Source organism: Gymnoscopelus braueri, assembly GCF_963280865.1.
Source record: "Gymnoscopelus braueri genome assembly, chromosome: 5".
NCBI lineage: Eukaryota > Metazoa > Chordata > Actinopteri > Myctophiformes > Myctophidae > Gymnoscopelus > Gymnoscopelus braueri.
Genome location: NC_137606.1, coordinates 31,928,006 through 31,953,000, shown reverse-complemented (window position 1 = coordinate 31,953,000; position 24,995 = coordinate 31,928,006). Strand labels below are relative to the sequence as shown.

General features: G+C 41.5%; 2 protein-coding genes across 2 annotated transcripts; both read right to left on the bottom strand.

Moving 5' to 3' along the window:
* Positions 1-387: 387 nt before the first annotated feature.
* On the bottom strand, positions 388-18,443 carry unc119a1 (unc-119 lipid binding chaperone a1). Its single transcript, XM_080428773.1, has 5 exons — positions 18,105-18,443; positions 5,831-5,944; positions 5,089-5,176; positions 2,533-2,705; positions 388-1,309 (listed from the first exon to the last, which is right to left on the bottom strand). The coding sequence occupies exons 1-5, from the start codon at positions 18,229-18,231 to the stop codon at positions 1,194-1,196; spliced, it is 618 nt and encodes a 205-aa protein (XP_080284899.1). The 5' UTR covers positions 18,232-18,443; the 3' UTR covers positions 388-1,193.
* Positions 18,444-21,136: 2,693 nt separating this feature from the next.
* On the bottom strand, positions 21,137-22,954 carry crybb1l3 (crystallin, beta B1, like 3; the record flags this gene model as incomplete). Its single annotated transcript, XM_080428519.1, has 5 exons — positions 21,137-21,305; positions 21,785-21,927; positions 22,277-22,409; positions 22,655-22,773; positions 22,889-22,954. The coding sequence occupies 5 exons, from the start codon at positions 22,952-22,954 to the stop codon at positions 21,137-21,139; spliced, it is 630 nt and encodes a 209-aa protein (XP_080284645.1).
* Between the last annotated feature and the right edge of the window lie 2,041 nt (positions 22,955-24,995).

Sequence of the window (24,995 nt, the reverse complement as noted above, 5' to 3'; positions counted from 1 at the left end):
GTTCACATTAACATGTACATGAATAAAAATGCACGCAATATTTTGTGTTTGGAACAAACTATGAGGCTTGAATGAAAGACAGACAGACAAAGTAAAAAAGACCACGCTGAGTTAATAAGCCTTACATTGTACCTTTAATTAATTTCCCTTCAAATAATGTGCCGATTTGTGCAATACTACTACGATATAAATTTTATTCCAAAATATATATATATATTTTCTCTTTGTTTTCTTTCTTAAAACGTCATTTAAAAAGTCAAAAACAAGCCAAACAAAAAAGTTATTCAAATGATGAGCTTTTAGCTGTTTAATGTTAAATATTTGTTTCAAATTTCATTTTACATTCATCACATCTATTATAAATAAAGTATGTATAATATACATACTTTAACAAATTATCGTCAGTACTGCATGATTATGTACTGGAACGGTATCAGTTTTTGACCTTTTGCTATGAAAAATATGACGTTATACGAGGACATGAACACAAAACACTTTCACAGTGACTGTTCAGAGTATCTATTTTTGCTCTGCACTCTAACATCTTTCAAAAGTGTGCTTGTATAAATATATTACTCTCCTTGTTTCTGCAGCTAAATATCAATGAGATAGAGTAAGGACAAGGAGGCCTGATTTCAAATATTCAAATGTTGGGAGTTCATTATATCTTGTGCGAAAAGACATTTAACATTCCATTGTCCAACTCAATGGATCAAACAAATAATGTAGAGCAGAAAGATTCACACACCAAAAAGCTTCCATTAAGAGGATTTTATTTAATGCAGTGAAGTTTTGAGGAACACAGGCTCTTCTTTAGATATCAGAAGTCTGGGAGCTATGTGTGCGTGCCTGTGTGGATCTTTCTGCTCTACTCTACATTTTAATTTATTTGATCAATTGTAAGCCATAAAGAGGTCACAGTGGTCTGAAAACAAAGGTAGCCTATGGGTAAGTTTTGCATATATATTAAATTGTACACACAATATACTGGTGGAACCATATAGTCATTTCAAGAGGGAGGGACAAGCAAGGAGGAATTTTTCACAGGTCAACAAGCTGCATATTAGAGAGATACAGCCAATAAAACAGAGAGTTCAATGTACACGTGTCCATCAGTCCATCTGTTTTTGGTCCCTTGGGGTAAGTTGTAGGTGTCTAGAAGAGAGGGTGAAAGGTATAGTATTCCACTGTTCCTATAATGGTCCTTCATCGTAGGAGTAGTCTGCTTTGTTGTGCATCACCAACTTGTTGTCCACAAAGTAGAAGCTGTCCGACTGCGTCTCATAAGGGTGTATGATCATCTCACGCACTAAGAGAAGGGAGGAACACAAAACATTCAGGCCTTCTGTGGCCCTACCTTCTGCATGTGTTCCATTTGTTTTTGTTTACCTGTGATATTCAGAGTGCAGAAAATCCATCTTTTTATGAATGTGTGTGCGTGTGTGTGTGTGTGTGTGTGTGTGTGTGTGTGTGTGTGTGTGTGTGTGTGTGAGTGAGTGAGTGAGTGCGTGTGTGTGTGCGTGCGTGCGTGCGTGCGTGCGTGCGTGCGTGCGTGCGTGCGTGCGTGCGTGCGTGCGTGCGTGCGTGCGTGCGTGCGTGTGTGCGTGGGTGCGTGTGTGTGTGTGTGTGTGTGTGTGTGTGTGTGTGTGTGTGTGTGTGTGTGTGTGTGTGTGTGTGTGAAAGCTGTCAGCTTTCCTTGAGAAAGTCAAATACAAATAATCCTCCATTACAGTTTACGGCTTAAGTTGAAACCTTTTATTTGATTGATAGTGGATATTCAGCCATTTGACCTTTGAACAATCTATGCCATTTGGTCAGAGGGCAATCACATGGCAATAGTTGCAGCTGATTCAGTATGTTTAGTAGGATTTTACAAAAAACGAAAAACTATGTGTATGGTGTGTGCGTGTGTGTGTGTGTGTGTGTGTGTGTGTGTGTAAGCACGCACGCGTGTGTGCGTGCGTACGTAAGAGAGAGATAATTATGTGCTTGAGTCTTTACATGCACATCTATACACAGTAAAATCCTCAGTGTTAATTTGACTCAGATACCTGTAGTGTACTGTATGCAGTGGTTGACAAAGTACTCAACCCCAGTACTTTCGGCTGCTATATGATGTCTCACCTGTATGTGAGGCTATAATCACAAGGTTCTGTGTTTCTATATCTGTTGCTATTGTATTGTATTGCTATTGTTTTCTATACTATGCACCTTATGTACATATTTTCCTTATGTATTATTTTACTCTACTCATATTAGGAATATGTGACATTTTTGACCAATTTTTTTAGTTCTCTTTCTCCATTCTTTTCCCCTTTCTTGAAAACTTAAATGTATGGGTGCTTGCACCACGATAACACACTTAAAAAAAAAAAAAAGTGCAATATTTGTTCTTGAAATGTGTTGGAGGGAAAGTCATAAGCTTCCAAAGAAACAACAACAAATTCTCAAGTAAAGTACAGATACTAAAAATGTTTTACTTAAGTACTCAAGTAAATGTACTTCATTACTGTCCACCACTGGTATACTCACTGACATCCTCCGACAGTGCAGGGAACTCATAGATGTGTTCGCATGTGTTCTTACTACTAGGCATACAGAAGCCAAACTCAAAGTCAAAGCTCTTGAGAAGCTGTTCACGGAAGTAATGCCTCTCGATCATGCGGAAGTTGTTGATGGGCATATCTCCTACTGTGAACTCCACCCTGTGGAACCCAAAGGAGAAAAGAGGTGACCCCCACAAAGCAAATACACAAAATACAGAAGCATCTTCTTCAAGTTCAGTTCAGCTATAATATAATGTGAAAGCAAGTAAAAATGTAACAACAAGTATTAGAATACATTTTATGTCCTGCCACGAGGAACACAATTCACAATACAATTATAATGAAAGCATTGTTCCTCATTTATTACAAAATAAGTAATAAAAACAGTAAACTGTGTGTGTGTGTGTCCAAAGTACCTTCCAATCAAGAGAAAACAACGATATCAATGAAACATTACAGAGTTCAGAAAGAGCTCAAACCTTAATAAGACATACAGTAAATAAAAAACAATTGCTGTTAAATATGTTCATTCAAATAATACTAATGTTGGACCTGTATTTCATAAGCATCTAACAAACCGATGGTCTGTTTGGTGGGTCCACACAATATAAAATTCAGTTCAATTCCATTCTAAATTCCTTGTAGACTAACCTGAAAGAGAACCAGCTTTGAGCATATTAGGTTAATTGTTCGGGTTCTCATGAGCAAATGATTTTGTGTAAAATACAGACGTGTATCCGCACTCAGCAAAGCACCTCCATACCAATAAAGTAGGGATCTGGTCAAGGCATATTTAAATTTACCCTAGTACACTCTGTATGTCATATACTGTACACGGGCAGCCTTGTTTTCTCTCTCGCTTTCGCCAACACTTCAACTGTTAGCAGTACCCCTCCGCCCTGATTTGCATTGTCAGCATACACACCCACACAGTGTCCATATCCAGATACACATATGCAAGCATAACATACTGTAGCCAGCACTGTCTGGAAGCTGCCTTCACACCTCCTACCGATCTGTCAGAGTATAGCAGCAGGACTGAACCATCCCCTCTCCATGTGCATTTGGAATCATGGCTAATGATAATGTTATGCTATTTTCTCTATCTTGTGTGTGTGTTGTTTTTTGGAGTTCTTTGGGTAATAGTGGCTCAGGAGGTAGAGTGGCAATTTGAGAAATGGAAGGTTCCTAGTCTCCTCCTTCTGGTATCGCAATGAAGTGTCCTTTAGCAAGACACCCTAATGCCTTCCACTTATCAGGTTGGCAGCCTGGCATGCATGCATGGCTGCCTCCACCATCACTGTGTGTTGTGAATGGGTGGGTATGAGGCATACGTTGTAAAGCGCTTTGAGTGGTCAGAAGACTAGTTATATATAACAGTTATATAGATATGATTATTTTGTTTCTGACTTTTCTGTCTCTTTGCTCTCCATTTGAGTCATCCATCGATCAATCATGTTTCTTGCTACGGTCAGATCCCAATGTCCCATTGGCTAATGTCGCATGTTGCTGTCATGGCTAGAGGTAATATGGGGGCGGTACCCAAGGAAAATGGGCGCCAATGAGACAGCTGATGCACATGAGGAGTTTTTCAGGACATGAGGTAGAAGACTGACTGAAATAGTATGGCGTGCAGAGACCCCAAAAAGTTACAAAAGACTAGTTCTCAGAACCGTGTGATGCAGGAGTAACATAGATGTGTTGCCTGGATGAATGGTGTGTGAGAGACGTTCATATTTATACGGACAGTGGATTTACTGGGGGACGATACTGGTGTGTTACACCACATGGAACGTATGCGAATAAACAATGGTCTTCCAATTTCCCTGTTTGCTGTAACGTTTATGTATGATTATTGTCTTTATATACTTCTTATGTAAAACAAATATACTGCTAACAAAAGCATCAATGACAGAGTGTCGGAAACAAAATATATCTCGAGATTTCAATCTCGTCTAGCGAGACTTTTGTTTTTTGTTTTTTTTTACAGTGTTCTGTCACTATGAACGTCAGATCTAAAAAAATAAAATAATAATAAAATAAAATATGTGATCTAATGCAAGGCCTATCCTCGCACGTTCTAAGCTGTGGCGGACCCGGGATGGAGTTATGAAATGTTTCTACTGTACCATTCATCCTAAGATATCATAACATCATAGAAAAGGTAAGAAAAACTTAGTCCACAATTCTCCTTTAACACTGGCCATGGCAGCTGAACTAACTGAATTATAAACAAAATGGACAGCCAATTAAAATTCCTGGAAGCTTAGACAAGAGTCCTGATTTGATCAGATATTTATAATATTAATATCTAACAGTATATAGCAGTATATTATACAGTATATGCCCATGGTTTTGATCTTTTAATCTGCCCGTGACAATATCATGTATTGTTTTATCCATTGCTTTTCTTCTCACATAATAAATCGTGTTCCGCCTACCTTTCTAGTTATTCTGCAGCACACACAGACAAACACATATAAACATTATTTATCATATCTGTGTATTTTCGATCGTGAGGGATGTTTCATGTGCTACTTACGTTGCTCCAACCTGCCGCAGTTGCAAGAAGGCTGGGGTGAACTGGTATCGGACAAAGCGACCAGCATTGGCGTCCGTCCTGCCACCCGCTACAGAAAGAAAAACTGATTAGGTCCATGGTCTGTTAGCTGAGAGCTGAGAACAACCAGCCCTTCAGCTGATGGCTTGAGAGATCCTCTGACATGTGATCTGCTGTTTTTGTTCATTTGGCTTTTATCATGTTTTTTAAACTGCATCCGTATGGCTTTCAGCAAAACCAGAGATCAGCAGGTGCCACCAGCTGTGGGGGAAGTTCTTTACCAAATGTTGAAACTCTGATGTTTTGAATTTAAAGACACCTTAACCAATTTAGACCTGAGGCCGATTCTAAAAACCCTTCTAAAGTGTTTCAGAATAAAGTTTTCTGAAAAAATATTTTTTTAATTAAATAAAAAATTTTTTTATAATGCCATATACTTTATACAGCATCAACTAGACCAAAAGGGGTTCCCGGATTGAAAGGTATAGTTACATATTGATGTTCCAGGGCTAAGCATATCAGTATATATCTTAGAGAAAGAATGCTTATTATAAAAGGTTAAAGAAAAACTAAATTATAATACAATACAAAAATCTTTTGGGGAAATATTGAGTGAATGCGTGAATCCAAGTCACAGCAAACAAAAATTGAAGAACGTTGAATTCTGTATTATAACAAAAACATCTAACATAATGTCTTTGCTGATGGAAGATGTGGAGCTGACCTGGTACTGGAGGTTTAATGATCTCAAACAGGACATTTCCTGTCTCCATGTCACGGATCTTGAACCTGGTGAAGTCTATCATGTGAACGTTTTGGTCCGGAGAACATAGGTAATCTGAAATACACAGAGGAACACACACTGTTAGATTTGTGCTAATAATTATGTGATTGACTATTAAACATTAACATTCCAATACAATTATATACTGTGTGTGTGTGTGTGTGTGTGTGTGTGTGTGTGTGTGTGTGTGTGTGTGTGTGTGTGTGTGTGTGTGTGTGTGTGTGTGTGTGTGTGTGTGTGTGTGTGTGTGTGTGTGTGTGTGCGCGCGCGCGCGTGCGTGTAAAGATTTTTACACACCGGGGGATACGATACGAAAATGTGAAATACTCACCGGCAAATATTTCCCGTCAAAACTATTTATAGAGTTGATGCCTCATTCATACAGTATGTGCTATATAGGTTGACACATTTATTTACGGTGCGGAAGCATGGAAAAATCGACTTTGTTCCAAATAAATATTCATTATGTGTTTATCACCACATAATATTTGTGTTCTGGGTGAATGTACACATGGCACAAACAACAGTTTGGAAAACAAATGCCCTGGTGTGTAAGGAGGAAGGGGGAACACAAGTACAGTAGGTAATAGAGGGGTCATAGTGCACACATTATCTAAAGGGCCACAGAGCAACATACATGGTACATAAATTCAAACATTCAATGAGCCCTCCTCTCTCACTACATTTTTGTAGAAATCAGTAAAACAGAAGTAAAGCAAGTTATTTGCCCTCACATGCCAAGTTGGCCTCTTTGCTCCAAATATTCCGTGATACGGGAAACTGCAAGATCACATGGTTGCTTCTGACATGCAGTGTACTGTACTTCAACATCAATCCACAATCAAGCTACACTAGCTTACAAGCAAAGTGCATTCCCCACGGAGAGAGAGAGAGAGAGAGAGAGAGAGAGAGAGAGAGAGAGAGAGAGAGAGAGAGAGAGAGAGAGAGAGAGAGAGAGAGAGAGAGAGAGAGAGAGAGAGAGAGAGAGAGAGAGAATTTGCCAGTACAGCAGTTAGAAACACAGGGCAGATACAGAAGGAAAAAAGGAGATACAGCCACGGATAGCAGCAACATACTAATAGTAATGGTAACACATTATGCAAAAAGGTAAAAAAAAAAGCTGTCAGCAGGTAGCAATATACTGGGACTAGAGTATCAGATGGTTGCTACCAAACAGAATAAAAGAACAAGAGCAAAATCAATACAATACAGTATCAGAGCATGTGTATGTAAACTGTATGAATTATTGCTGTGAATCTGGAAGAATTATGTACATGTTCAGATCAAAAGCTGTGTCTGTTCAATAAAATTGGCCCTCTGTGTTTCATCATCATCATCATCATCATCAACTTAATAGACTCGGGAGAACAGTTGAGGGGCAAGCCCTCATTTTCAATGTATTTTTTTCTCAACATTTTTATCCCACGATTTTGCAACCCCATTTTTTCCCCCAGTGCCAATTGTCTAAGTAATCCTGGGCGCTACACTCCCTCTGCCAGCCTAGGGAGAGCCCAGAGCCGAGCTCATGCCTCCTTAAATGCATGAGAGCTAACAAGCCTTCTTATCACCTGACAGGGGGAGTTTCCCCGGTTGGACGTAGCACGTGGAAGGAACACGGAACACGTTATTCCAACCAGTTCCTTTCCCCCCATCAGGCGACCTGACTGACCAGGGGGAGGCAGTATAGAGACCAGGATTACTGCATGTTTTTGTGAGGGTACCTTTCCTAGGGGATACGGGAAGAACATGCAAACTCCACACAGAGAGGCCCTTTCGCCAACCTCACCTAGGCTAGGGTATGGGCACTGATGACACAGAGGAGTCATTTTCAATGTAGCCGAGGTTACAATAATAGACACAATCCAAATTCATTACAGATGGACAAGGAATGTCAATCAGAGTACAGTTACAAAATAAAATAACTTAAACAGTACATAAAACAAGTAAACTAAAACAGCTGCAATCACGGTTAAAAGTGTTAAGGACCATTGCTCTGAACTGACCAAATGATTGCAAGGAGCTGATTTTTAAAGACTTTTGTCTTTTTCCAGGAAGTTGGGCCGCTGACAGAGAAAGCTGCCATGCCCAGCTCTGTCTGAGCATGACGAACCTTGAGCATTAAAATAATCACTGGAGCGGGTCCAATAAGTGCTATTGTTCTGTTTCAGCATGGAATAAATATAAGCAGGGAGCATTCCAGCAATGCCTTTAAATAAAAACAGGTACCAGTGTTTATCCCGCCTCTCAGTCAGAGAGGATAAACCTGAGTTCTTATAAAGTGCCATGATTATCACCAGTAATCCACCTTAAGGCAGAGTGATAGACAGTGTCGAGGCGCTTTCAAAGTGATGGAGAAGCAATCCTATAAATGTCACCATAGTCCAGGACTGAGAGGAAAGTGACCTCAAAAACAGTTTTTTTTTACTGGAAACTGGAAAACATGATTTATTTCTATAATTGAAACCAATTGTTTGTCTCAGTTTAGAGTATTATATACATACATAAGAAAAAGAGGTTGCTCATCAACAATGGGTTTTCTCAGTGGAGTGCTGGACCCAAAATCCAGTATACATATCAAAAGTAGGAATTGAAAAAATCCCCAAAAGGTAGCACATCCAAACATGTGAGGAAATGTGAGTACAAAAGTACTCACATTTCCACTTTTTTATTGACAGTTTCGGCACACAACAATAAACGAACGCTTACGTGTTTGGCTATGAGCCTTCATCAGAGCATTCATGCATTTTGGATGTGCTACTTTTTTAGTATTATACAGTACATGTCTACTTTATCACCCTATTGTAACACTTAAGCTTTTGAATGGCTCTCTCTGTGTGCCTGTCAAGCATCGTCAAGCATCTGGACCACCCAGCCTCTATATAATATAATTTGATATTTTTAATATCAAATACTAGCCTACTAGACATATTATTGTATCAGTGTCCCATAAGACTACCCAGAAGACAGTCAAAAGAACAGTATGTGTCATTACTAGGAAATATGCCATTTGGTGAATGTTGCCAATGCTCCAAGCACATTACATCACCTACAGTCATCACCCAAGACCTACAGTATATCCTTCATCGTAAGACGAAAATAGCTGATCTACAAGCTCACAACCCATTATGATGCAGTGCGTTGTGAGCTTGTAGATTGGCTATTTGTTTTTGGACACATTTTTATAAATTTCCCAAACTAGGGACGCCAGGGTTAATGTGGTTAACATTCATTTTTATTTAAAGGTAGGGTAAGTGATTTTCTTTGGTTAAAATAAGTGTTAAATAGCTCTATATTCTGATAGTACTCATTGCTATAGAGTGTTTGTTCAGTAAAAGGAGTCTCCATGTCTCTCCACCTCTTTATAAAACAGAAAATGCATTTTCGTTTCAGTTTCAGTTTCATTTCCAATTTTATCCAATCAGGATAGAGAACTCAATCAGGATATAGATTAAACAAGTGAATTTGGAAGTGATGACACTAAGAAATGAGCAGGCAAAATTTGAACTGGAACACTATAAAAATGAAGCTTAAAAATTGGTACTTTCTCCTGATTGGCTGAGATTTTGACACCTACCAGAAAATGTATTTTCTGTTTATTAAAGAGCTGGAGAGACGGGGAGACTCCTGTTACTGAACAAACACTCTATAGCAATGATTACTATCAGAATATAGTGCTTTAACCTTTTTAAAAAAATATTTTTTGTTTTAACCAAAAAATATCACTTACCCTACCTTTAAAGTTTAAATAGTTAAATTGTGATATTATAAAACATAGATATTGGCGCTCGGGTGGCACAGTGGTAAAGTACCTGCCCACCACCATAGGGTCTGGGGGTTCCAATCCACCCTGGTGCATCCGGCTTTGTCGAGCATCTATATGATGTTCGGGGGAGGGAAGCCGGGCGGGGAGGATGATATTTGTCATTGCACATACTCCTATACGGGCTGGGGTGGCACCTGTCCTCAGGGAGTGTTCGGGGGGAGAGAGGCTCCATGTCCTTCCGGAGGGGGCTCCTCCCTGGCAGGTGAGTCAGTAGGATTCAACAGCAGTAACCATACACATGAATGTGTGTCGGGTGAATTGGCATAACGACTACATTGGGGTAAAAAGCTAAAGAAAATAAAAAAGGAAAAAAAGAAACAAAACATAAATAATAAACATATCAGACGATCTACATTTCCAAAAGTAAATGTATGTATTTAATTCAGTTCATCAGAAGCAGGGATAAAACATATATATAAATAAAATAAATGGAGCAATAAACAACAAATGGAACAATAAAATTAATGATCAGAGGGAGGATATCAAAATGTATTTCCCATATATACTACTGATTGCATCAGCAGGGAACTAATCTAAAGCCGTGTTGGTAATGTGTTCCACCCGCTGGGATTCATAGCCTTTGATCCGCTGTGAAAGGCTAGCTTTATTTCCACTGATTGGATTTGATTTTAAATATTTCAGTCTTGCAAAGAAACTGATTTGTTGGAGGAAACAAATCCAAATTCTCAGCAGATAAGCCCCACACACATAAAATAAACTAGTGTAGAAAGGCACAGACTCAAAGTCCAATTATCAATGTCAAGAGAATTGCTGCTTGTGAGGTAGGGCTACATCACGAGTTTACACCCAAAACTGTAGCTGGGACAGGAAACCACTTCTACTCACCTCTGCATGCGCGCGCACACACACACACACACACACACACACACACACACACACACACACACACACACACACACACACACACAGACAGACAGACAGACAGACAGACAGACAGACAGACAGACAGACAGACACACAGACACACAGACACACAGACACACAGACACACACACACAACACACACACACACACACACACACACACACACACACACACACACACACACACACACACACACACACACACACACACACACACACACACACACACACACACACACACACACACACACACACACACACACACACTGGCGGTCTTTAAATAGCCACTAGTGATTGGCTAAAGCCTGTTTGTCCCATCTGTTTCCTAACCCTCAGGAAGGTAGAGAATATGTGTGTGTGTGTGTGTGTGTGTGTGTGAGTGTGTGTGTGTGTGTGTGTGTGTGTGTGTGTGTGTGTGTGTGTGTGTGTGTGTGTGTGTGTGTGCGTGCGTGCATGTAACAGAGAGAATGAGAGAAAGAGATGGAGAGATTTATGATTGTCTGTGTATGAGTATCTCAACCAGATAATGTATTTACAGTAGAGAACATTTTAACATTGTCCATCCAATGTGAAAGGCACACACTGACCATTAGTTTTGTTAAAATTCCTAATGTTGAGATGTTGTGTATATAGTGCACGCGTGCGCGAGTGAGTGAGTGTGTGTGTGTGTGTGTGTGTGTGTGTGTGTGTGTGTGTGTGTGTGTGTGTGTGTGTGTGTGTGTGTGTGTGTGTGTGTGTGTGTGTGTGTGTGTGTGTGTGTGTGTGTGTGTGTGTGTGTGTGTGTGTGTGCGTGCCGCTCGCTCACAGCCCAGTCTATCTACAGTATGTGACGGTAAAACAATAAGCCTCTTAGATAGATCTAATCCTGTCCATGGGGAGGAGTGTCTCACACACACGCACACGCACACGCACACGCACACGCACACGCACACGCACGTGCACACATGCACAATGCACACACACACAAAAAATACCAAACTGTGATGATTCTCAATCCTCTCTCTCTTTCTCTCTCTCTCTCTCTCTCTCTCTCTTTCTCTCTCACACACGCGCATTCACACAAACACACACAAACACACACACACACACACACACACACACACACACACACACACACACACACACACACACACACACACACACACACACACACACACACACACACACACACACACACACACACACACACCACGTGAAGAGCTCCACTTCACTTCCTTCAACACTGTCACCTAGCAACGCTCCTTCAGATTGTGTTCTAGACAGATTAGCCCATCTTTGCCTTTCTCTCATCCACCTGGGCAATTTGCATAAACAAGGTATAGAGCAGCAAATGAAACACTTCATGTCTGTGATTTCATGAAATGATTCATTAGGCCTGTATGGCATTATGGAGGACCTTCATCTGCCTGAAGTAACAAGAAATGTTCACACCTTCTGGGCACCAGAGGAATCCGATTCTGCCACAGATTAGATTTGAGGCAGAACATTTCACAGATGGTTGCGTGTGTCAACACTAATGGCACTTGTAGTCTTTCAACTTTAAACCCTATATACTTAGTTGGCTACATTCCCCAGGGCTCTATACCTTGGCTGTCCTTATTTCCAACTACACCAAATATCTTCGACGAAAATAGCTGATCGATAAGCTCATATGCCTATTATTGGCGATGCATTGTGATCTTTAGATCTGCCATTTTAGCCAAAATTTCCCAGAATAGGGACCCTAGGGTTCCTTTGGTTAAAACAACACAGCCACGGTACCCTCTTGACAACTTACTCTGATGTGTACTACATTAAAAAAAAACGTCTAAATACCCTGTGTGAACCTTAGAAGACAAACAAACATGACAAAATACCAAGTCTCATTCCTATAGGCAAGGCCTGTCTGACACAAGTGGCATTCATAAGAGCAAACAAGCTTCCATTTATAGGTCTTTAATCCCTGAGATTAGCTGAGAGGTTAGTGACTTTTCAGCGACAGAGCTTGGCATCACATGTCTTTTCCTGTTTAAATTGACTCACTGTGGTCGCCAATAAATCTGGGAAGTGGGTGTTGGATCATACTGAGAACAAATAGGAAGGCAGAGGCGTGTTCTAACTATGCTAGAGGGGATGGCAATATTAGCATTAAAGTTTATACACATGGAGGTTACAATACACAACACAGCTGTTAATGAGGGTTTCATGTCTGCCACTTTACGATGCCTGTAAGCGATTGGCAAGCTATGAGGTTCATGGGGAGGTTGTGTTTCAAGCAGCTGAATGTAGATCAGATTCTTTCCTCGTATCTGTCCCAAACACACTTCATTGTGTCAGAAAGAAAAAAATAAACACTTGATTCTGTGGTGAGGGAGGTCAGAGGTGAGGATGAGATGGTTTAGGAAACATAGATGATATGTGCTGCAATTTATCAATTAGTTGTGTGTGTGACCTTATTCTGAAGAACTACAGGTATATTACTGCCTTCAGTGTTTGACATTTTCTTCATGATAGGGCTGAATGATGATTATTTGTGCAATAATTTGCGAAATAAAGCAGGATTAATATAATTTCACCAGATATACGCATATGTATGCAGATCTGCATAATGTTCAGTGCTCCATTTGGAAATAATGTATAACTCTAGCAATGACTAGGGTGATTTTGGTGCACGAAATAAGTCTACAGACTATGCCTGTAAGACCATTTACCAAGAAGTCATAAACCATTACGTGTCTTGCAGTGTTGGGGCTGAAATGATACATTGTGCAGGTCTACTTCATGCGGTGATATGCTTGTGGTTCTGTACGATGGCTGAAACAGGAAACCATGCACCAGGCGCTCTAGAATGAGAATAGTACTGTATGACCCTGTTTTGTTAGGTAGACACGTGCGAGTTCTCACTCCAATACCCTGCTTCTTGCAGTCACTTTTTCATGGCGCAGGATGTCTGGAAACACGGACAATCAGGACAATATGTTCTTTGAAGATTTATTTTCCACAGTCTGTTGATGTTTTTAAGAGAGGACCAAAGGCTTTCCTTTTTAAAACAGATTGTGAGCATTCGTTTAACTATACTGGTTTCACCTCTTAGGTCACATGCCCCCATGTGATTTGAAGTGTTTTTTCTTTTTAGACTCTTTTTTAGATCTGTTGTTTTTATGCAAATGTTTTACTCTGTACTGTAGCACTTTGAGATTAGTTTCAAATGTAAAGTACACTACAAATAAAATGTATTATTATTATTACTACAAACAACAGCCAAATGCTTAATCTCTGCTTCCGTCTTTGCCCATATTGCAACAAATGGCCATGTATTGTTTAACATTATGCCCTTTGCTGGCTGTTTCATGCTCCAACCTATTGCCTATCACGATAGGTTGTGTTCCTTCGTCTGTCCGTTCATTTGTGGTCCCATTTGAATTAAACTTTTTCACAGGGGTTCAGTACCAAGAGTCATGTGTTTCAGCCTCCTGTGCCCAGGGTCAAAGGTCAAGGTCCCCCTAATAGTAATTAGGCCTAAAGATGGAGCTGAACAGTCTTGTAGCAGATGGAGGACAACCAAGGCAACAATAGTCAACATGACTCATGGATTTCTGCTCTGAAGGTTTTCGGCTCTGAAGGAAGAGCCATAACAATTGACTTTCTTTAGGGACACTCTTTTTATTGATAACTTACTTCAACCTCTACCACATACACAGTTCAACTACAGGTAATTTAGCTCCAGCCAACTCTACATAAAGGGGAGAACATTTACATAATATGAAGCAACACAAATTAATCTATCCCCCCAATGCATAGCATACCCTTAACAAACACTAACTTAATGAATGTAAAATAAAACAATAATTAATCACTGGTGCCTTTAACAAATACATTTTATCAGTGGGAGCTGGCGACCAATTCTCTGAGGAAGGAAATATGCATTATGGTCAAAATTACGCAAATACCTGTGCGATTGAAAGACATGGTTTAAATTAAACCAGCTGTGTGATACTAATCAGTTGAGGAGGTGGCATCTGGTGAACACTATTACCACGTAATTCAAAACGGTGGGTGTCCACTAGGATACATATTGCTTGTTAGTACATACTGTATGAAGAGAGCCATCAGAATGGGAGGCTCTATGTGAGTGAGTGCTTCCTGTCATTTGTGTGTCTGTGTGGGGGATGTTAAAGGCAAAAAGGAGGCTGGTGCTAGTGGCGTAACACACAAAGCCAATCCTACATGGAGACAGCTTCTACTCTTACAGCACGGAGAGGAACCTACATTCTGCATGTTGATCTGTGTAGGTTTTAAAAGGTTAGTAAAATCCCGAATCCCAGAATTAATTTAACTCCAAAGAGTGTACAAATGGACATATGCACCCAAACAGACAAACCACACACAAAGAAAACAACAGTCAATGTGTTTATAGTGTGTCACCCCAATGCTATCCTGTGACGCTAACACACTGCACTAGGCCAGGGATCGAGCCACTGAGTGAACTTGAACTCTTCTACTGTATACCACTGGTTAGTGAGCTGTTATCACAGAGCTGGGATGCAGTCTCAATAAGCCAGCCCGTACCGTTCATGTGTCATATGACTTAACTTAATTTGCTATAACCACTTCAATGTGGTGGATTTCACTTCCTTCATATAATTGGGTCCATTTGGACACGAGTTGTCTATAGCAGAAACACAATGTACTGTAAATGCCAATGGCAAAGAAAAGGCAGGCAGATAGGGGCTCTGTTGGGCACTGAGGGGAATACGCATGCACGCACGCACACGCACACGCACACACACAGAAAAATTGTACCTTGTAACAAGATGTACAGGATCAGATCAAAGGTAAATACCATCCGCCATAAGTCCCCTCACCACCACAGCCATTAATCACTCCCTCCAAGCCGGCCACGTCCCACCCGCTTTAAAGACAGCCATCATTACACCCCTCCTGAAAAAACCCACCCTTGATCCGGAACTCTTCACCAACTACAGACCCATCTCCAACCTGCCCTTCCTCTCCAAGGTGCTGGAAAAGGTTGTTGCCGCTCAACTTCAACAACATCTCCAACACAATAAACTTTTCGAAACATTTCAATCAGGTTTCCGCTCAGCCCACAGCACAGAAACAGCGCTGGTCAGGGTCACTAATGACCTTTTGATGGCGGCTGATGATGGCTCCCCCTCCCTCCTCATCCTCTTGGACCTCTCGGCGGCCTTCGATACAGTCGACCACAACATTCTCCTCAACCGTCTTCACTCCACCATAGGACTCTCCGACTCTGCACTAAACTGGTTCACCTCCTACCTCACAGACAGAACCGAGCGTGTCTCCCTGGGACCCCCGTCTGCCATATTTTTCTGTCTTACTTGCCAAGGGCAATAGAATCAGATTAATCTGATTATATTTTGTGAAGGGAAATAGAATTAGATGCATTTATTATCATGTTTAATCTCTTTATTAAACAGAAAATGCATTTTCAGTGCTCTCACCTGATTGGCTTAAATTGTGTCACCTACCTGAAAATGTACTATATTCTGTTTACTAAAGAGCTGTAGAGACCCCTGTGACCGAACAAACGCTCTGTAGCAATGATTACTATCAGAATATAGTACTAAATATCACTTACCCTAAAATCATCTGGATAAGAGCATCTGCTAAATGCCAAAATTGTAAATTGTAATAATGCTAAATGTGACCATCTAGATACAGTACCACCATTTGAACGGAACTCTGATTTAGATTTTCGTCAGTGCTTATATCATTATCATTATTAACATTTTGTAAACCCTAATGCTGGCATTAATATGAACACAGGCCTCTTTTCTATAGTATGTCAACACACAAGTACTCAATACAGCAAACTGTTGTAAAGTGCCACATCTGCCGGCAGGAAAGAAGTGCTTCTTCTTTCCTGGATAGATTTCTCCTCTCTGACCATGTGGCAATTCCTACCTTATAAGCACCAGACACTGTGTCAGATTTGGCATTTGTACGTTAACCTCCATCCCACTAGGGAATGTGAAGAGCTTCATTCCAACGAGACATATTAGTTTATTATAACCACTCACGCCTGATATATACTTCGACTATTCAGAAATTGCAGATCTACAAGTTCACAACATGTTACAATGTGATGCGTTGTGAGTTTGAAGTCTGTATAGTCTCTGTAGCCTGTCAAATCAAGTCATATAATGACTTTGTATTTATTTTTGAAATATGGAACAGTGAATATCAAATAATGATTTTCTTCCAAAATGGAGTAAAAAAAAAAGAGGCTGTACTGGCCACAGTTCTTTTTGTGTGAGACAAAGTCAGAGTGCATGTGAGACCCTCTCAGAATAAAAGATTTAAGGACTTTATACAGGAAGTGTTTCTAACCTAACCTAAATGATATGCCCAATGTGTAGATACAGTACATTTAAATGCCTTCCCAACTACATGCTGAGTTTATTAATTAACTAGGATATCAGGTCACTGCAGAATGCTGTATTTCAAGCCATATGACATAATCCAGATTACATGTCAGTGGAAAACACAGATTACTCCATGAGTGATTTGTATTATCTTACTGCCACAGCCCTGCTAATGTTCTCCAGCGGAGAGGTCACCAGTCACCAACAGAAATGGACATGATGTTCGGGGGGCTGGGGGCTGAGAACAGAGTTTTTGTGTGGTATTGTGTGTTGGCAGCCATGGGGTTATGAGTTTTGCCAATCACTGAAACAGGATTTCTTTAGACACCACTAGAGGTTATTGCACACTGACTGCATGTGATTCAATTCATGAACATTTACATAGCATTGGCAGGACAACTCATCTAGGCAGGATGGAGGCCATGCAGAAAATCATATCTATAAGTTAAAACGTTAAAAGTCTGACATTATTACGAAACCATTGTAAAATCACAGTGTTCATTTAACTTCAAAGAGTATACAAATGACCCATTTGGTTACATTTGTACTCATATGGATTTCAGTACTGTGTAGCTATCTTGGTCTTGGGAAACGCAAAGCTTGCCATATTGACACCAACAGGTATAGCACCACCCCCCCATCTCGCTTTCTTTAACATGCACATTGCACACACACACACACACACACACACGCACGCACGCACGCACGCACACACGCGCACACACACACACACACACACACACACACACACACACACACACACACACACACACACACACACACACACACACACACACACTCCGACCAAACACGTTACTCTACTTATACTGGCTATCTATCTTACAGCATTATCTGTGAAGTGAAGGCAGTTTTTCATGGGACCATGATGTCGCTGCCAGTCTCCTCTCATCCAGAAGCACCGTGTGCGCTGTCCATGGTATCTATGTGTGCGATAGAGCCTAATTGCCCACTGTAACATTGCTAAACCAATAGCCTAAAGGGGATGGTTTGGGTGCCACCTTGACCATCCAAGCAACAGCTGGAGGGGACTAGTAAAGACCAGCCAATCACACTACCATGTGAGGCTTTATAACTGCAATGTGTGCCAATAGTTGACTTACTTTGGGTGATCTTCTGTAAGCCAAGCACATCATCGGCCGTTACAGTGGAATGTCGGAGCAGTTCCTCCTCCGTTGTGACCGGGACTCCCATCGTATCTGCTGAGTGGCACCCTTTCTTTACTTTCATACCGTCCGTGATGAGGAGAGAGAGAGATATATAGAGGAGAGAGGGAGAGAGAGACGAGAGAGAGAGAGAGAGAGAGAGAGAGAGAGAGAGAGAGAAAGAGGGGGGGGGAACTGTCTGTCTGTCACCGTGGTGTCGTCGCTGTCACCAGTAGGCTACAGACCAGAGGCCGTGAGTTATGATGATACAACACCGTCCTGATGGCTACAGTGTGTTGTGTTGTTACAAGAATAGCTGTGCCTCCTCCCACTCACGGGCTGGTAAAGATAAAAAAGCACCCCCCCTCTCTCTCTCTCTCTCTCTCTTTCTCTCTCTCTCTCTTTCTCTCTCCCTCCCTCCCTCACCCAAGGCTCAGCGGCTCTCTCTCTCTCTGTATTTAACTTAAATCCTTTAATTTTTTTAACCGTCCGGCCGTGACTGACTGACTGACTGACTGACTGAGTGTGTATCCGTTCAGCCCTAACACGAGTAGAGTGTTTACTGATGCCTGTCCCCTGGCGTAGCCTACGTTGCGCACCCAACTATACAGATATATATAACCCCATATTCAGCCCCGTTTGGAACCTCACTCGACGATGAGGTCCCGCTACAGTGAAGATCACATTTTTCATCGTATCGGTATCCAACAATCAAAGGTAGTCCGAGACAACGACAGATGTTTGCAATTTCGCTGGAAAGTAAAAGTTAACTGACGGGGTTGAAAAAAGACGTTTAAATGGCTTATTTATTAGTCAGCCTGTGGTGCCATGTTTTCCCATTCAACACGGAAGAACCCCCGACGGCAGCCAGGTGGCAGTACTGCTCGCGATTCGGCTTCAATGAGAAAATATGGCACAGGCTGAGTAAATCGATTTAGAGTTAAACCTAAACGTTTTTTTCAACCTCGTCTGTTAAATTTTACTATCCGACGAAATGTCAAACATCTGTAGGTGTCTCGGACTACCTTTACTTTTTGGATACGAATCATACGATGTTGCGTAAAAGGTGATCTTCACTGCATTTGGACGGACTATATACTGCCGGGACGGAGGCGGAGCTATCGTGGAGAGAGAGGTTCCAAACGGGGCTAAATATCATCCTCCATGTTTAGCGTACATTTATTGGCAACTTGGCACGCGCAACATTTCTGGAAGCTAAATTGCAGCTATGAAGCGACTCATCATAGGGTCATTTTAGGGTTGCAACAATTGCAATAATTGGCTATTGCTGAAATATCCTTAGCCTTTGTTTGGAACAGTGCATCAATATATTAGGCTAGTGGGCTACCATACCTACTAATGCAAGATATAGCTCCAATCGGAACCTCTCCCTCCGCTGATGGGGTTCCACGTTTGTCGGTGCCGTTTGAGCAGGACATTTTCGAATATCTTTCACTTTACATGTTTCTTACCCCTTTCTGCACATCGTATCCAAAAAGTAAAGGTTTTCTGAAATGCTTTCAGATGTTTTAACTTCTAGCGCGCAATAAAATCTATCCAACGAGTTGAAAAAAGCGTTTAAATAGCTTCTCTCCTAAATGTTTTTAAGATATACCCGGAAGTTGCGCCCCCAGAGGCAACATTGCTGATTCCCCTACTGGTCAAATGTTGAATTGCATCTTCTAATGCATAATATTATGGAACCGGCTGAGGAGAGAAGCTATTTAAACGCTTTTTTCAACTCATTGGATATATTTTATTGCGCGCTAGAAGTTAAAACATCAGAGAGCATTCAAGAAAACCTTAACTTTTTTGATACGATGTGCAGAAAGGGGTAAGAAACATGTAAAGTGGAAAATATTCAAAAATATCCTGCTCAAACGGCACCGGGCCACGTAGGACCTCGGAGCTACATAGCGGAGGTAGAGGTTCTAAATGGGGCTAATGCAAGATACAGCAAAAAAAAGAAAACAAACTAGAAATGGTTTGAGGTTTTTATTTAATCTGTTTCCATTGGAAAGTTGCTTTCCAGATGCCAGCATCCCTGAGAAAGTGTAAAATAATACATCTTTTTTGGACATCTTCCCCATCCGTGAGGTGGAGTGGAGGAGCCAAAAGTTCGGCATGTCTGCAAAACACTAGGCGGCACAGCCAGCTTCTTCTTCTCTTAATCACAGTCTCATAGTCAATTCCCTTTCTGATAAATGTCCCAGTCAGTCACCTAACAACCTGAGTGGAGTCTTGGGGACTCTGTGAAGACATCATCTCTTTGGAATTGTCTGAGGTGCTGTTGCTGTGACGGCCATAAGAGGACATGGGGAGACACTGCCCCCTTCTGTATGAAGATCTTACTACAGGGCATGAGCAGGCCTGAGAGCTGTCCATGGTAGTTTTTGTTTTGTTTTTTTTGTCCTTTTTATTTTTGAAGACAGATTGGAGTTCTGTTTCATTCCCTCCTGACTGCCAGTACGCAGTAGACAATAGTGAATATAGCCTAGTCACTAAAATCTGTTCACAGGAGTGGAAGGGAGAGAGCTGAACAGGCGTATTGGCATCATTTAATATAGCTGAGAAACACATAAGTGAGTAGATGTATAAAATCTATAGATTGCAGATATGGAATTGAAACAAACTAATTAACACAAACTAAGTTTTTATTTCATCTACTAATCCCCTACTATCCCCTTTCATAAATATGATAAATCATGCTCTAATTCTATGAGGTCTTTAGGCAGAGAGATACTGCTATCGTTTTTACCAGTTACTCAGGTTCTCTGGCAGTCTACCACAAACAGGGCTTCTTGACCCTGTAGAATCATCATTCAAGTTGGAACCCAACACCCAAATCTACCAGTAAGAGCAATAACAATTTTCGGCAGCCATCAGCTAAGGTGGTGGCTGGTGAGGAACTTCCAAGGGATGGTTAGTACCATGGCGGCGGGTCTGAGCCTTGCTACTCTCTCCTGTTAGTCCACACGTTGCTGGACCCTCTATGCAGTCCACTCGAAGCAGCCCCTGCGGTGTGTCTGCATGTCCCTCACCCTGCGCATGGACTGGATCTGGGGGTGGTGAGCTCCCCACTCATTCCAGTGCTTGTAAGGGCCCATCTCAAAGACGTACTGGTAGCCACGGTATCCAGGGTACTGGTATCCCACCCAGCTGTGTGGGAGGCAGATGGAGAGGGAAGAGAAAAAAGAGATGTGAACCCATGACATGACAATCGACAACTGTTCTTCTTCCCGGTCTATTCTGCTTCACCTCGTTCATCCATTTTCGGTGGAAATCAAATGGTCCTTACACTTTAGCAATTGTCTAAATTGCTTAAATTTCCCGGGGACAAAACACTGTCAGCCTTCTATATGAGAAATGCTATAATACAAATGTAGTTTGGGGGCTTGCCTGGGATTGTGTATCCCTTTGGGGCCCTAAAGCCTAATATCTCCCTCAACTAGAGGGATTCTCCTCTGAGTGGTAGATGTTTGGTTGATAATGCAGGAGACAGATTTGAATTTGGGTAGTTACAGTACTTCTGCCTTTTTCTATACTGTTGCCCTTATATCTAAACTATTAATTCCACCTGGTTGTTCAATATGTTACATTTATGTTTTGAAAACAGATGAGATATGAGTAAGACTCACGTTCCACCGGTGACCTGGATGCTAGCCACGCGGTCCTGGAAACCATACGACCACAGGCTGGGGATGTCCTCATCACACACCTCCATCTTGCGACCTTCAAAGTTATTGCACTCATACAGGCAGATCTTGTGGTCCTGGGGGTCCTATAGGTAAGATATTTAGAGGTTACTGTAGTTGCTGTTTACCAGACAGTTTTAAATCCTTAGTTAACCCAATAGATCATGACAAAATGTTTAGCGGGTTGGTGTAGCTTCAGTTTTACTCTCCTCGCCCAGATTTTCCCAGGTTGGTTATATGAACCAATGAGGCTTTGATCTTATGCCCAGTTTTAACTGTGTGTATGGACGTTCAGACGTTTGTTCGGACGGACAGATGGACGGACAGATAGACGGATGGACGGACGGACAGACAGACGGACGGACAGACAGACGGACGGACAGATGGACGGACAGACGAAGAAGACAAATCCCAAAGTTGTCCAGTTGAACTTACCATTTTGACGGGTCTGACAGACATGATACGGTCACACCTGTAGCTGTTGGACCAGGTGTCCCAGCGGGGGTACTCTCCCTTCTCCAGCATGAACATCTCACCAGTCAGGTTCTGCTGCTCGTAACCCACAAAGCTGGAGGAATGTATGGACAAAGGGATGAATGGATGGACAGGCAGACAGAGATTCTTAGTCACTTCTCTTATCTTTAGATTAACAGAGCCAAATAAAAGAAGGAATATGTTATTACAGTATTATTATTATTATGTATTAAGTTGAATTGAAAGTCCAACTCATAACGTTTAAAATCATCTGGATACATTAACTTTGGTGTAATTGTAATTTGATCCTTTCTGTTGTTGACAGTTTTGTTGACTTACGGTCCGCACTCCACTCTGATGGAGCCAATCCTGTCAAAGCCCTTCTCACACAGGTTACGACACTCTCCTGTCACCTCCATCTTTTTGCCCTGGAAGTTCTCATATTCGTAGAGGCACATCTGGAAAGTGAAGACACGGCAGGGTATGTTAATGCTATTCATGTAGCTGTGTTTCCAATGTAATTTTGTTTCATGACTAAATCATCTGGGAGGAGGGGGGTTAGCATGGACCCACCTTGTGAGATTTCATCCCCATGGCAGAGTGGCTGCCAATGCTGCCTTGAGCACCTGAGTGAGACATGATCAAATCTGGATAGAAGAGACAGACATGCATACAGATGGTCAGCCATTTAGGGATTTATTTTAACATTTTGGGCTAGTAATAGTAAAACATATTACTAGTAAAGTAATGTTAACCACTTAAGCCCTATTTCAGATTTTCAGATTTCAAAATATCTGATCCACAAGCTAACAACGTGTCACGTCACAATGTGTTGCGAATTGTAGATCTGCTACATTTTCAAAGACGATTTCGGACAGTTTTTGCCTATTATGACATGCCATGCGAATAGGGACGCCAGGGTGAAAGTGGTTAAGACATGCCGCAAAACAATTACTCCAACAGCACAATATATGAATCTTGATTTAAATCAAAACATTATTGAGTATGTGGGTGCCACATCTGCTAGCAGAGCAAGGCTCCCCTTGTCAGACAGTCTCATTGCACGTCTAAAATCTATCTAAGTCGCACTCATAATTTAGCAATGTCCAGAAAGAAGTATTATATAAACCTGACCAAAATCTACTGAAATAAACTAATTACACCACCATCATCACCCTAAAAGCAAATTTTGTTCTGTCTACCTTCTATAATATGAAAGGACTAAACGTTCCATATCTGAACATTACCAAAAAGAAGCTGCGCTCCAGTGATCTATTCCATTACCAGAGTATGAAAACATTGCACTAAGAAATGCCTAGATTCCATTGATTCTGCACATGCACTGATGTCATGTGCACAAGTACTGCTCTCTTCTTTGAACTGAAATGGTTGTATTCTCTGATAATCGTTTTGTAGTCACCTTACTTGTCTTTTTGTAATGATTTCCCTAGAATAATTGTCCTTGTCGGAGCAGCATACAGTACATAATTGACATGTATATTGACACAAAGCATCAATCTGTCCAAACCTGCCACATTCTCTATATTGCTAAACCAAGAATAAATCCAAAGGCAGACACAGCCTTGTGTGTTGCTCAAATATTTCTCCATAACATGAACCACAGAGCATATATTCTACTCTGTGTTCTTGGATTTAAGATGAGATGACAACCCCGCTGAAGTAATTTGCCCATCCAACCATTTGAAATAAACTTTCATGGTGAGAGCCAGTCCCTGGAGCTATCACTATATTGTACATGTCATTTGGAGATATTTTCTCCCTATCAGTGCCTGATTGCGTCGACCCTCAAAGTAGGACTCCCACTAAGAAACTCTAGAGAGAAGAGACTTACAGAGAGGTGCAGGTTGAGACAAACCGACGCGGGGAAAATGATGGAATCAGGCCGGTGAGCGGGGATATATATATACATTCACATCCAAACCATGTCTATAGGGGTGAGAGTCCCTGCTTCTCATTGGATGAACTTTTGGAAGCGGGAGGCGGGGTCAAGGGTCACACTGCTTAGCTGTGGCTGAGTCGTGCTGACTCGGCTGCCTGTTTTGTTGTCCAGCGCCTCTGTGATGTACCGGGGACAGTCACTGTCATCAGCAGAAAGCACTCTCTCTCTCTCTCTCTCTCTCTCTCTCTCTCTCTCTCTCTCTCTCTCTCTCCCTCTCTCTCTCTCTCTTTCTCTCTCTCTCTCTCTCTCTCTCTCTCTCTCTCCCCCTCTCCCTCTCTCTCTCTCTCTCACACACACACACACACACACACACACACACACACACACACACACACACACACACACACACACACACACACACACACACACACACACACACATGATTCTGCTGCTTTCCTCTTGCATCGCATCCATTGACCCCTTCAGAAATTATGTTAATGACAATTTCAAAATCTGATATTCTGCTTTTCCGCATCCATTTTCCACTTTTTTCTTCTCCTTTCCTCCCTTTATTACCCTCCTATTCTCTATTTCTATAGATCTTTGCTGTAGCCAGGCCCAAGCCTTTGAGCCCTGTGTGTACACAATGTGCTGACCTCAGTAGACAGCAGTCACCTCTCTTTTGTGTAGATAGGCAAGTGGCAGCCGTTTTTTCCTATTGTTGTGCAGGACCAATAGTCTGCTATGTCCCTCACAAACTTTGTGTATGTGCATACACTT

Coding starts and splice junctions, on each gene's coding strand:
- unc119a1 (XM_080428773.1), bottom strand. CDS start 18,231: ATGAAAGTAAAGAAAGGGTGCCACTCAGCAGATACGATGGGAGTCCCG. Junction 5,945..18,104: donor CTTACAGAAGATCACCCAAA/GTAAGTCAACTA, acceptor TGTGTATTTCAG/ATTACCTATGTTCTCCGGAC. Junction 1,310..2,532: donor TGCACTGTCGGAGGATGTCA/GTGAGTATACCA, acceptor CCCTTCTCTTAG/TGCGTGAGATGATCATACAC.